Source organism: Esox lucius, chromosome 11, assembly GCF_011004845.1.
Source record: "Esox lucius isolate fEsoLuc1 chromosome 11, fEsoLuc1.pri, whole genome shotgun sequence".
Taxonomy (NCBI): domain Eukaryota; kingdom Metazoa; phylum Chordata; class Actinopteri; order Esociformes; family Esocidae; genus Esox; species Esox lucius.
Window position 1 is genome coordinate 37,610,347 of NC_047579.1, and position 13,007 is coordinate 37,623,353.

At 40.1% G+C, this 13,007-nt stretch overlaps 1 protein-coding gene across 4 annotated transcripts in view; it reads left to right on the forward strand.

Moving 5' to 3' along the window:
• The first annotated feature begins 321 nt into the window (after nucleotides 1-321).
• The window catches only part of crhr1 (corticotropin releasing hormone receptor 1), a 175,832-nt gene continuing 163,146 nt past the window's right edge, over nucleotides 322-13,007 (forward strand). Inside the window, exon 1 of one of the 4 annotated variants that reach the window (XM_020051070.2) lies at nucleotides 322-1,348. In XM_020051070.2, coding sequence (XP_019906629.1) covers nucleotides 1,325-1,348 — 24 coding nt within the window. In that variant the 5' untranslated portion in view covers nucleotides 322-1,324. The remainder of the gene's footprint in view (nucleotides 1,349-13,007) is intronic. The other 3 variants (XM_034295105.1, XM_034295108.1, XM_034295109.1) reach the window with 3 other exon arrangements.

The window sequence follows — 13,007 nt, forward strand, 5'->3', positions numbered from 1 at the left end:
GAGGGGATTCGTTGAGGGCACAATTCATGTGCAAATACGGTTTGTGACATAGGTCTAGAATATCACTGTCACGTGTTTCGACGGGGCTTTAATGGGCTTGTTTGACAAATGATCGATTTATTTCAACACATCTCAGATTTACATAAATACATGTTTTTCTTGCTCACTGTAGTAAATGAGTCATACGAGTAGCGTGTCTTGCATTCCTGTGAAGTTTAAATGTTTTTTTTTTTCATAAAGCTTGTGGAGAATGCAAGTTAGTTATGTGCGCATGAGGCATAGCAAAAATGAGAGGCGTAAGTGTGCAGTGACGTAGTATTTCCACGGTCGATCGATTCGAGCGCAAGCTGGAGTTTGTACTTGAATTTGCCTATGGAAGCTGCAAAGCGCAGCCGCACAAAATATATTAAAAAAAAATCTAAACGCTGTTGATCTGACTGCAGTAAGCTGGAATCGGAGCTGAAGTCGTACCGAGTGCGAGAAAGACCGAACCAGTTAAAGATAGGAGGATACCTGTGTAGTTACACATTTCAACTGAGCCCGGGAAGACCTCGCGGTCTCTCACTTTTTGAAGCGCAGTGAGCGGCTTCAGTGCAACCTTTTTCCTGGGACACAGACAGTGGTGTTTGTTGCTTAGTAGCCTATTTTAGTTCAATGGCATTTTGGAAAGATTAGCAGAGAGAAATCAAATCATCGGCGCACCTGCAGTCGCACATCGAAAAATTATTAAATAAGAGGACTGTTATGAACAGAAACTAGAAAAAGGACAGTGCATCAGCTGTCACTGCTTTGAAGTTGTCGAGACCCGACCCAGCGCTGGTTTTCATTGAGCCCAACAATGCGGTGAATTTATTATTGGAACCTGTGTTGTTCGACCGATTCATATGGAGAACGGAAGTTCAATACATGTTTAGGCTGTGTATTATTAAAAACACGCAAAACGCTTGCCTGGAGGTTTCATTCACCGGAATGCAGTGTAATACAAAAGGAAATTGACTATGGTACGATCTACATTAGAATTTGCTGTCAAATGGAGCGAATTAAAGCAAAACAAGAAATATCGACATAATTATCACTATGTAAAGGCTGCGTTATAAAATAATTTCACATTTTACGGAAAACAATTTATTGGGACTTTTCTGAGCTAAGAACATTGATAAATGACGGTTGGTGTTCCATGCATGCTAAATTAATTCCGAAAGTGGTGCGTTCTCTCGTGAGGCTTGGGCATCTCTCCTCGGTTCATGAAGGTATCTTGAGGTGACACGGTTGCGGGAATGAAGGAGTGAGGTTTGGAAATATCTGCAAATAAACGCACGGAGAAATGTGGCTCAGAATTCTTCCCCAGGTATGTCATGTGCATGCAAGGTGCTTTACAATTATTTTTGTTTAAATTGCTAAAACTTAGTGTTTGTTAATCCGACTCACATTGTATTGTAGGCGACGAGTGTAAGCCTTTCTTACGGGGCAGCAGCCTCTGATTTCTTGGGGGTGATACTAATCCGAAAATTGGACCGGATACTTTAACTATACTAGGTCATATAACTCTTTGTCAGATGTAATAACCAATGTGGACTAAACTGGACAGATTTTTGACTTTGTAGTGAAACAATCGTGTGACTGTTGTCTGGTTTTGATTGCTTATGAATAACGGTTTATCGAGGCGACAACACAATTATCACAACATAGGTTGTAATAAGCCTTGGCTTACCAAGTGATTTTACCCACGCATGGCGTCTAGGGATTTACCATATTAACGTCAGTGTTCGAGACGATTTTATTGTATTTGAGAATGTAGAGAAAATATCTAGTGAACATTTTCAGAGATTATGATAGCCCGGATTCTCTTTTTATTATATATTTTGGTTGATTCATTCTCTTCTTGTTAAAGAAAAACTGAATAAGACCCATCCCACGGTTCTTTAAATTATAATACCTAAATCAAGGTTTAGATGTTATATTTTCATCAGCATTAATATATTCATTTGAATGTACAACCTGGTTTCACAGCATTTTGTGTGTAAAAATATGGTGTATTTCACACTTTTTGTAAACACATTATATCTTATGAATTAGCTTTAAAGTATTATATATTTTTAATTTCAAGGTTATAGTTAAGGTTAGGTGTTAAGTTGTTGGAGTTGAGGTTAAAGTATGGTATTATTGTTAAGAGGAGTCATTAAGGTTAGGGTTAAGATCAGGGTTAGCTACAGTATTAGAGTTAGGGTTGGGTATTCATTGTGAATGGTTAAGTTATGGGTTATTAAGGTTTGGAAAGAAAATCACCAATCCACCATCCGTGTCCGAAATGTCCTAACAAACCAGCAGTCAATTTAAAGTAATTGTGGTTGTATCAAGCTTAAGGTTATGCTAATTTGAGTATCCTACATTTACATATGCAATGATGTGTATTGTCTGTGAAACTGTGCTGGAATCTAAGGCAAATAATAAAAATAAGCTAAATGTACCTGCGGACAGATACTAACAGTTAATGCCTGATCCAAATATAGTAACTCAACAGGCCTACGTTATCTCCTAGAGGATAGCATAAACACCTCTTGAGTGAGGGTAACATCTTAATGGGTAGGATTAAATCGGCCTGTTTTCAGATTTCATTCCTGATATGCGCAAACTGAGGGCTTTGACGGCAACTACTCAACTATTCAGACTTTGCATTCTTGTGTGTGACTAGAATGTGCATCGTTGAAGAGGGTAGACATCCCACCACATAGCACACATCATTTTGATTTCATAAATCATAATAGAAATATGCTTCTTTCAACATTTTCAAAATAACTCTGTTCTCATTGTTTTCACTTCATGATTACTGTTATTATTTTTTTTATTTTTTCCACAACTTGGCCAAAATGTTATTATTAGACCTATGCTGAGCAGGCTGTTTAAGCCGACATGTTTTTAAAAGGCTGACTTGCTCTCTACACAAGCGTATCATGAAAATAGGCTTACAGAATAGCATAAACACATCACCGAAATGCAAACCCTTTTAACTGTGCAGGGAACACACTTAATTAGCCACATGCTAACCACAGTGGTTCTCAAACCTCCAGTCGGCAGTCCATTTCACAATTGTCGTTGTATTCCTGCGCTGGAACACCTGACTTGCTATTCCAGTGCTTACTTTTTTGCGATCAATTTCAATCATGTCCCAGAAGAAAAGGTTGAGAAATGTCTCATGAGGAGAAACAGCAGAGGGGAAAAGTTGGCAAATGTTACATACGTACTTAATATTGGGACAGGTAGCTTTCGGGTTAGAGCATACTGCCAGCAACTAAAAAGTGGCAAATTCAAATCCCAAGGTGAAAAATCCCTCGATATACCCTTGAGCAAGGAATTTAACCCTAATTGCTCAATGCAGTAAGGGGGATTCTCATTTGGATGGCACTCTCCTCTCTTGCTTCACCTCTGTGACTAGGTCAATGATGTGGTCAAGGAGAATGTGAGTTTGTTAGTAGAATATCTGAAGAGTGATCTCCCCTCCGCGATAACAACCATTAGTTTCATGGCTATTCAGTCTGGGATATTTTCATTTGGGCAGACCATCCTTATTCCTTGTAACCCAGAGACTGGTCTCAGAGTAGTTAAATTCATTAGTATTCTAACAGAAGTGTGTCCTCTCCAGAGACAGTAGAGAGAGAGAGACACCTCACTAAGAGAACTGCCAACCACAAAAAAACACAATACTGGATCTTGCTGGCTGATTATTTTCTGTTTTGTGGTGGGGTGGGTGGGGCGAGTGGGTGTGGATCTTCCAAGCCAACTGGAAACTAGGTCAAATCACGACAGCAGTGATACTCAGTTTGTAACATCTATGATGATCCCTCAGTTTCCCATTTCTAATAAACTATCTTATACATATTCATCCTCCCCTCTTCGATAGCCAAAAATAGTCAAGGATATTTATGTGTATACAACCATTCATTCATTCCCGGAAGGTTTCCGATATCTGCCACATCGCCTTCAAATCAGTGTTTGATTTAAAGGATGAGAAATTCACACGTATAAACACATGAAAACAATGTCATACTTATTATTCTCCCAGAAATGTGTTGCACACATTAAGTTATTCATCAATTTCCACATTTATTTTGGAATTCTACTACTGCTAACATAATTTAATATGCCTGACGACCGCGTAAATGCAGGACCGTATTTTAAACATGTGATTGTCCATGTTCCGTCTCCATGACCTCCTTGCCACAATTATCTTTGGCTTCTTTCAGAACAAGGACAGACAGGTTAGAAAAAAATATGAGATTGACTATTCTCTACACTGGGGTGTCGGTTGAGATGTGCAAAAAAACAAAACCTCGACAAACAAACGACCAATCCTCACATACACATTTTTCACACACATGTAAAGTAGAAGCACCAACGTAATAATAATTACAACTGTGCTGAAGGTTACAGGCGCTTGTGTGTCTTGTGTGCAGTTTGCATGCATATTATTCATAGCTGTAAGGGAAAAACTCTTTCAGGTGCAATGGTGGGTTTCATGTCCGCACAGGCATTGCCCTAATCTGACTAATCCTATATTTACTTGCACTAAGTCTGGCATTTGTCCAACAGAAACTTGAAAAGTAGCAAGTGTAAAAGAAATGCCTGAGGGCCGTTTCTTACTTCCTGGTCCTGGAGGGAAAACTAATCCTATCACAGGACTTCTCTTCTGCACTGATCAACCAATCAGGGTTAGTTGGTGTTAGGGTTAGTTGGTGTGTGTTGCCAGACTGTTCTAACACTGCCCAAAATCTATGATGAGCAGTTAGTTATTTAAAAGATACAAAAAATAATGCATTTGATTTGATCAAATAGAAGTGTTTTTTTAAGCTTTATTCCCGGGAATGCTGATTTACAACAAATTCTCATGGAATCAAAATCAAAAACAATCGGCACACATTCCAAATATTGTCAATCCAGGATCTGTCCTTAATCTTCCTAAATCGCCACAGTACCAATCAGGAATATGGTGTTGAATATACCCTATGTGTGTAGACTCCTGGGGCACCATTTGTATTGATTTCCCCTAACGCCAGGAGCTGCACTGCCAGATATATGATACGCCTGTGTGGTTGTGGACAGCGCCAGCGACCTTTACCACAACACCCTAACCTACCAATGTGGCAATAGTTTGACCTTTCAGGGCACATGGTGTGCGTCTCTCTACGGCTGCATCTGTAATTGTACACCATTGCTTATGTGGTGCACTGCTTTTGACTGGGCCCTGGTACATAGAATATGCTAGAAGGATCTGCCAAATAGTTGTTGCTAGACTCCTCAATCAAGCTGAGCTCCCACCTCTCACATGTGTTGACCTCTCATGTTGTCTACTGAGGAAACTACCTGCATGACAGCACAATCAGCCACTTTCAGCAAAGCAAACACAATCATAAGATGTTTCTAATGTTTTTTTGGTTTGTGGTGGAAGAGGCTTTTTGTGGATTTGCGTGTCTAAGTTCAAAGCATGTACATGAACCCAACTGGTTGATCTGAGGGTCATTGTGGTTTTCATATGCATTTTCTTTCTTTATCAGCTTCAGAAAACATAGTTTTTTTGTGTATAATTGGGAAAAGGGTGCTTTTCAGCTAGTTACGTACTAGTGAGATCTGCAAAGGCACCTGTTTAGATGTTGATGTGAATTGTTTTACGTTTCAACGATTTATTTATCTCATACACACAGTATCATAATAGATGTTGCTGCGAGAGAAGTGAAAGGCTCATGTCTCTTCTACCAAACAAGAACAATGTCAATAACATACCGTTTTTCTAAATAACAAATTAAAATGATAACAATAAATCCACAAACTTGTAATTACAAATGTAAAAATGTAATTAAAAAAAATATGACGGAAAGTGTTCACATTTTTTAAAAGCAATCAATTGCTACTGGACGCCGCTAGGGTGGACTCCTCTAAAGCGTTTGCATCACCAGCTCCATTGAAACATGTTAATCACTAGTCACCTCCCTCCAACCAAGTGGACTGGACCGGCGGTTGCACATGGATGCCCTTCAGCAGCCCACCTCAAGAGGCCCAGTTCTGAATCGATATGCCAGAATACTATATGGTAGACTGACCACTCTATGTACGTACTGGTGCAGCTGGGAACCGGTTGCGTTAGAATAGATGTGGGAAGGCAGTGCATCCACGCTGGCCGACAGGCCACTGTTCAGCAGGAGAGGTTATCTCTGTTAAGGTTCAGGAGGTAGGGGACGGAGGTAGTAGAAGGGTCACTCATCTATGCAGTCAGGGTCGCTGTCGGCAGGGGAGGGTAGCAAAACATTGTGCAACTGAAAGTGTCTATTTTAAAAGCTTCTTGTCCTGAAAGAACAGGACTCCGGTCAAGTGTAGACACTTTTCAGAACTAAAGTGCTGCTCTGTTCTAAAGGACATGTTTCCTGATCTAGCCCCTTTGACGTACAGTATGTTTGCCACTTCAGTGCATTGCTCCCAATGTATAGCTACAGGAGAAATATCATATTACACATTAGATCACCTCATCAAATCCCATCTGAAATGGATTTAGGGCTAGTATTGTAAATACATACAAAACCAGCCCTACTAAAAACCACAAAAAAACGTTTGTAGTTTTTAGTTTTGGACTACACTCTGTGTCATGAAACTGGCCCCTAATGTGCAAAATAGATTTGGATTGCAGTACATACAGACGTTCCGTGTTCTTAGGCTAATACAATGTGTAAAAACAAGAACAATTTAAGCGGCACGAAGCAACAAATGACATGTCACTCAAAACAAATTGTGGAGAGCTGTTGCCTTCAGATGTAGTCACATTCTTTGGTTAAATATCGATTTCCAACTTTGTGAGTACTTATTCAATTAAAGAGAACCATTTGGACAAGGAACCGGCAGGAGATTACGTACCACATGTAATCAATGAGATAAAATAGATAAAAAATGAATCTCCTTACACTGTACTATTCCCAGAATCTGATGAATGTGTTCTTGAAAGTGTTGGAGTGGCATTCTTGATTCTATTTGTCAGACTTGGAACAGTAGGGCGGCTTAGTAAGAGAACATGGGAAAGGTTGTGACAGGGATTGCAGCTTCAATCATGAGCATGGGGACTGCACAGGCCTGATGAATTTCCATTGAAATGTCATTATTGTGACTTTGTGGGAATAGATGGAAAGATTAATATTTATAGGGACAATCAAACATTTCTAAAAGTCTGTCCCACATTGTCTCTTTTATTCAATTAAGGAAATTGTCTTTTTTATACAATGGAGGTCTTCTTCATTTCATTAGATTACACTTCCCTCGCCAGAAAAAAAAAACGCATAATGGCTGGTGTTTTTTTACTAAAGAACAGGTATTATAATACTAATTATGATTTATGTGATTTCTAGTAGTATTTCTATATTTTAATACACTATGGCTATTGGAAACAAGTGTTGTAATAATGTAATAAACAAGAAACCAGGCAAGCCTAATTCAGTCAGCCCACAAAAAGAACATGTTGCCACCTTGAAATTTGAACCTGGGTCACCCAGGTGAAAGGCTGTGTTGTTAACCACTACACCACAGAGCTGTGCATTTGCTGGATGTCAGTATACTGTCTCTTCTCTATCCTAAACAAATAATTTTTTCCCACTGGCCGTTTTAATAGTTAATTGGCCATTCGTGGAGTTTACCTCCACCACAAATAGCGGCTATGTATTGCATTTGCCACTGGCCATTTTAACAGCGTCTTAGCTAGTAATAAGCTTTACCGTTATCTACTAACTTACTGGAATAGTCTTAAGAATTTAGCTATTGCTAGTGAGTCTGCCAAAGCTATTTTATTTCATGGCATAAGAACGTATTTTCTGACATTGATACAATAACCAACAATAAAGGCGACGATAACTAACTTTTTCATCAAGGAGAGAATCGTGGAATCTACCAGAAATCAATCTTAGGTCTTCCACATCAGAGTCACTGTCTTTAACCACTACACCACAGCATTACACGTTCCAGCATTCGCTAGACTCCATTGAGGATTGTGTTAAACTGACTAACGTGTCTTATTAAGTTTATCTTAACCACAAAAAGTGTCTATGAACTGTATTACTTTTGCCACTGGCCGTTTTAACAGCTTATTAGCCAGTAATAGGCTTACTAGTATTTACAAACTTCCTAGGAATAATAATAAGAATTGAGCAATTGCTAGTGAGACTGAAGATGAACTATTCCATGCCAGAAACAGTTGCAATATAACTGTATACAGTTTCAGCCAGTGAAGTTTTCATCAATACGGAATAATTCACAACGCGTACTTCACTTCGCCTGCGAGTAGATAGGAACTTGGGACCTATAGTGCACAAGTCCGCTTCTCTAACCACTACGGAATTTAACAAGGATCAGTCCGACTGTCAGTCAGTCAGTCAGTGAGTGACATTCGCTCTTCTTAGCCGGCTCCGCTTACGCGGTCTGGCAAAAACAAAACTCCTATAATATTAATAAAATGCCTAAATAACATACATATTTAAACATTTTTATCCAGATGAAATCTGAGAGATTGTGGTCAAGGCAGTGACTGAAATGCTTCCAAGTTATATTGGGAAGTTCATGAAGATGAGAAGAAAGATCAAGTTACAATGCAATTGTGGCTAACATGTCCTGCACAGCTTGTGGGCATTACAGATGGAAACTGAAGACTTGTACAACTTCCTGAAAGTCATACTTTTAATTTAAGGGGTCAGCAGCAAGCAGCTTAAACCATTCCAAAGACAAACTAGTAGTGAAATAGAAAGAACTCTATATGTGCCAAGTGAGCAGACATTTCGGCGATGTACACAACCGTTCAAAAGTTTGGGGTCACACAGAAATGTCCTTGTTTTTCAAAGAAATGCAATTTTTTTGTCCATTAAAATGACATAATATTGGTCAGAAATAATATGCAAACATTGTTAAAATTAAAAATGACTATTGTAGCTGGAAATGGCAGATTTTCAATGGAATATCTACATTGGCGTGCAGAGGCCCATTATCAGCAACCCTCACTCTTTTGTGCATGTAGTGTTTGCTAGTCTAAGTTTATCATTTTAAAAGGCTGACTGATCATTAGAGAAACTCTTTGCAATTATTTTAGCACCACTGGAATCTGTTGTGCTGATTAAAGAAGCAATAAAACTGGCCTTTAGACTAGTTCAGTATCTTCAGCAACCACATTTGTGGGTTCGATAACAGGCTGTTGTTTTACAAGTAGCAAATGAAAATACTGTTTAAAAACCTGAAGTCATGTTGCATCTGGCATCATGTGATACATTTGGCGTCATACCTTATATTAATAAAAAAAAAGGGTTAGTTGTTAGGTTGCGGTAATCCACATAGCACATACTTGTTGCTATTATAAACTGGTTACCAATACAATTTGAGCAGTAATAAGTGATGTTATAACTCTGGTATATGATTACATATACCACTGTTTACAGACAATCAGCATTAAAGATTTGTCAAACTCAATACATAACAGATCTTAAAGCAATATATAGCACTAAAGCATAACAGCGATAAAGCAAACTGTACAACTGAAAAAAACACTGTTAGTGATTGCAAATGCATTTACTTATCTTCTAATTTAGATTAGTATCTTTAAATGTGTTTTTATTTCAATTTGGGATTGCAAGGGTGAATGCTTGTTCATTGACTGTTGAAGAGCAAGTACAACTGGTAAGACTAGGAATGGAGAGTCTCCTGTAATAACATAGAAAACATAGAAAGATGTAATCAGACTATTTCATCATGCTTATTGTGTTATCCATAATCTCAATCTGATTGGTTTACTGTTTGTGTAGTTAAGGTTTAGCAATGGTGCGTTGTAGCTAGATAGAACAGCACAGAGGATTTTGTTGTGAAACTGGATATCACAGGATTTCCGCTGTCTGGTCCTTACGTAACTAAACATGGGTAAATCACATAAATGCTGAATAGAATGTCTGCAGAAATATAGTAATTTAGTTATGAATGCCTGCAGTATTTTTATGTAAAACCCTGGGGCTGTTGGGGTTATGGTTAAATACCAGGGGGCATTGGGGTTCATGTTAAAACCCAGTGGGCATTGGGGTACATGTTAAAACCCTGGGGCTGTTGGGGTTATGGTTAAAACCCAGGGGGCATTGGGGTTAGGGTTAAAACCCAGGGGACATTGGGGCTAGGGTTGAAACCCAGGGGGCATTGTGGTTAGGGTTGAAACCCAGGGGCATTGAGGTTCATGTTAAAACCCAGGGTACATCTGAGTTAGGGTTCAAACCCAGGGGGCACTGGGGTTAGAGAAAAACTCAGGGGGTTATTGGGGTTATGGTTAAAACTCAGGGGGCATTGGGGTTAGGGTTAAAACCCAGGGGACATTGGGGCTAGGGTTGAAACCCAGGGGGCATTGTGGTTAGGGTTAAAACCCAGGGGACATTGGGGCTAGGGTTGAAACCCAGGGGGCATTGTGGTTAGGGTTGAAACCCAGGGGCATTGAGGTTCATGTTAAAACCCAGGGTACATCTGAGTTAGGGTTCAAACCCAGGGGGCACTGGGGTTAGAGAAAAACTCAGGGGGTTATTGGGGTTATGGTTAAAACCCAGGGGACATTGGGGCTAGGGTTGAAACCCAGGGGGCATTGTGGTTAGGGTTAAAACCCAGGGGACATTGGGGCTAGGGTTGAAACCCAGGGGGGATTGTGGTTAGGGTTGAAACCCAGGGGCATTGAGGTTCATGTTAAAACCCAGGGTACATCTGAGTTAGGGTTCAAACCCAGGGGGCACTGGGGTTAGAGAAAAACTCAGGGGGTTATTGGGGTTATGGTTAAAACTCAGGGGGTTATGGGGTTATGGTTAATGTCTAGGGGGCATTGGGGTTCGGGTGAAAACCAGGGTTTTCGGGGTTATGGTTAATATCCAGGGGGCCCTGGGGTTTGGGTTAAAACCCAGGGTGTATTGGGGTTATGGTTAATACCCAGGGGGCATTGGGGTTCGGGTTAAAACACAGAGGGCATTGGGGTTTGGGTTAAAACCCAGAGGGCATTGGGGTTATGGTTAATACCCAGGGGGCATTGGGGTTCGGGTTACAACCTAGAGGGTATTGGGGTTATGCTTAATACCCAGGGGGCACTGGGGTTTGGGTTTTAACCCGGGGGCATTGCAATAGCTGCAATCATTGCGAGGCTCCCTGCAGCTCCAAGTGTATCTGCAGCAATTGTTATCTACTGCCCACACTGATAAGTTGCTTAAATTAGGTTATGGTATTCATTTATAGTCATGTTGGGGAACACACTGGCGTATATTCCCACTCTTAGTAAACACAAACTCATCAAAATAGTTAGTGGTTCCCAAAGATATTGTGGTGTTTCTCACTCCATTTGTTAGATCAGATGACTGTAGTATAGTTGGAGAACAGAATTGCATGAGCATGTTTGTTTATCATTTTTATCTGTGGAGGTATTTTTATTATCAGCTCTGTTACACAGCCTCTAAGCAGCTCACAAATGAACTAATTAGGAATGAGAAAAGGAAGCGGGAGATGTCTAAGATATAGGGCAAAAAGTCTCTATCTCAGTAGTCTGTAAAAACCAGGCTCTTGCACTCCACTGCTATTGATGTGAACTGGTTGCAAACTACTAATAGGAGGAATTAACAAGAGGTACTTCGATGCGTTTTACAATCACATCTTTTTGTTATTTCTTCTTAACTTCTGCTTTCTTTATTTACTCCAACTTCTTCAGTGTCACTAGAGTGTGTAATGCTTTCAGTTTCAGTAGTGGATAGACGGTACTATCATAGTATTTTTGAGCACTCAAAGACGTATCCAACTGAATCTCACACTGAAAATGCAAAAAGGGGAAAACATTTGATTGCAAACATCGCAGACGAAAAAATATGATTTTGAGGAAACACAGCTAAGAGTTCAGGGAAAATTTTACCACAAAACGAATTACTCATAAACAATGCAATAACCTATGCCAATTGTTTTGTTTATGTTGTTTTGTCGGTTATTTCCATAAATATTTCATGTTTGGATGAAATGCTGTTGACACAATGTATTCGATCATGAACCATTTGTACTTGCTATTCAACATAATGACTTCTACATTACACGGTCAATTTCCCTCTTTATGTTTGTTTGTATACCACTCTCTCCTCTTTTTTTCTCAGTCCCGTTTTTTCTCCCACTTATTCCCTGTTTGCATTTCTTTCTATCTTTCGCTCTCTCTCTCTGTGCATCTCTATGGCCGCTCTGCTTGTATGAGATTCAGTGCTGTAGCAGGGCAGGGGCACTGGACACGGGGACTATTAGTGAGCGTGCGGTCCGACTGCGTTTATTACACCACTGAGTAGCTCAAAAAAAGGTGAACCAAATGTCTCTGGTTGCTCATCAACCCACAGGTCTCTTTCATGCTCGCTGTTGACTCAATCTATCCATGGCTACAGAGGCTGTTAGTAGTAGTTTGTCGAGGCTCACTCTGAGGAGACTCTTATCCACCTTTTTATTGCCACCTTCAGTAGATTTCTCCTGATGGGAAGCTGGTACGGCGGGGTGGAGCTAGTGCTCTCAGCTGCCTCCGGAATATTCCAGCACCTCTCGCTTCTGAAGGGTGCGCGATGCGCATACTCAGCAGACTGGCGCTCCAAACCAGAGAGAATCAAGCAAAATTACGTCACTCAGTAGTTTTTGCGTCCAAACTTTTGACCGTTATTGTACATGTTCAAAGGTCCACAAACTTGTCAATTTGACTAGCTGTTGTTTTTTCTCATGATTAGGTATTCTGTCTGTATTTCTCTTCTCCCCTTTCTCTTTTGGTATCTCTATAATTCTCTCTCTCATTCTCTTCAACATACAGTACTCTGGTGGTTTTGGTTAGCTATGGCGGTTTGTCCACAGGCATTATAGGTCTTCCTTGGTCGGACAGTAAAAGCTGGTCATTGGCATATTTATAGTTCTGTGAGTTGGGACTCTACATCCAGCATCTGTCTTCTGTCATCTGTTGCAGGCTCAGGGGATCAGGG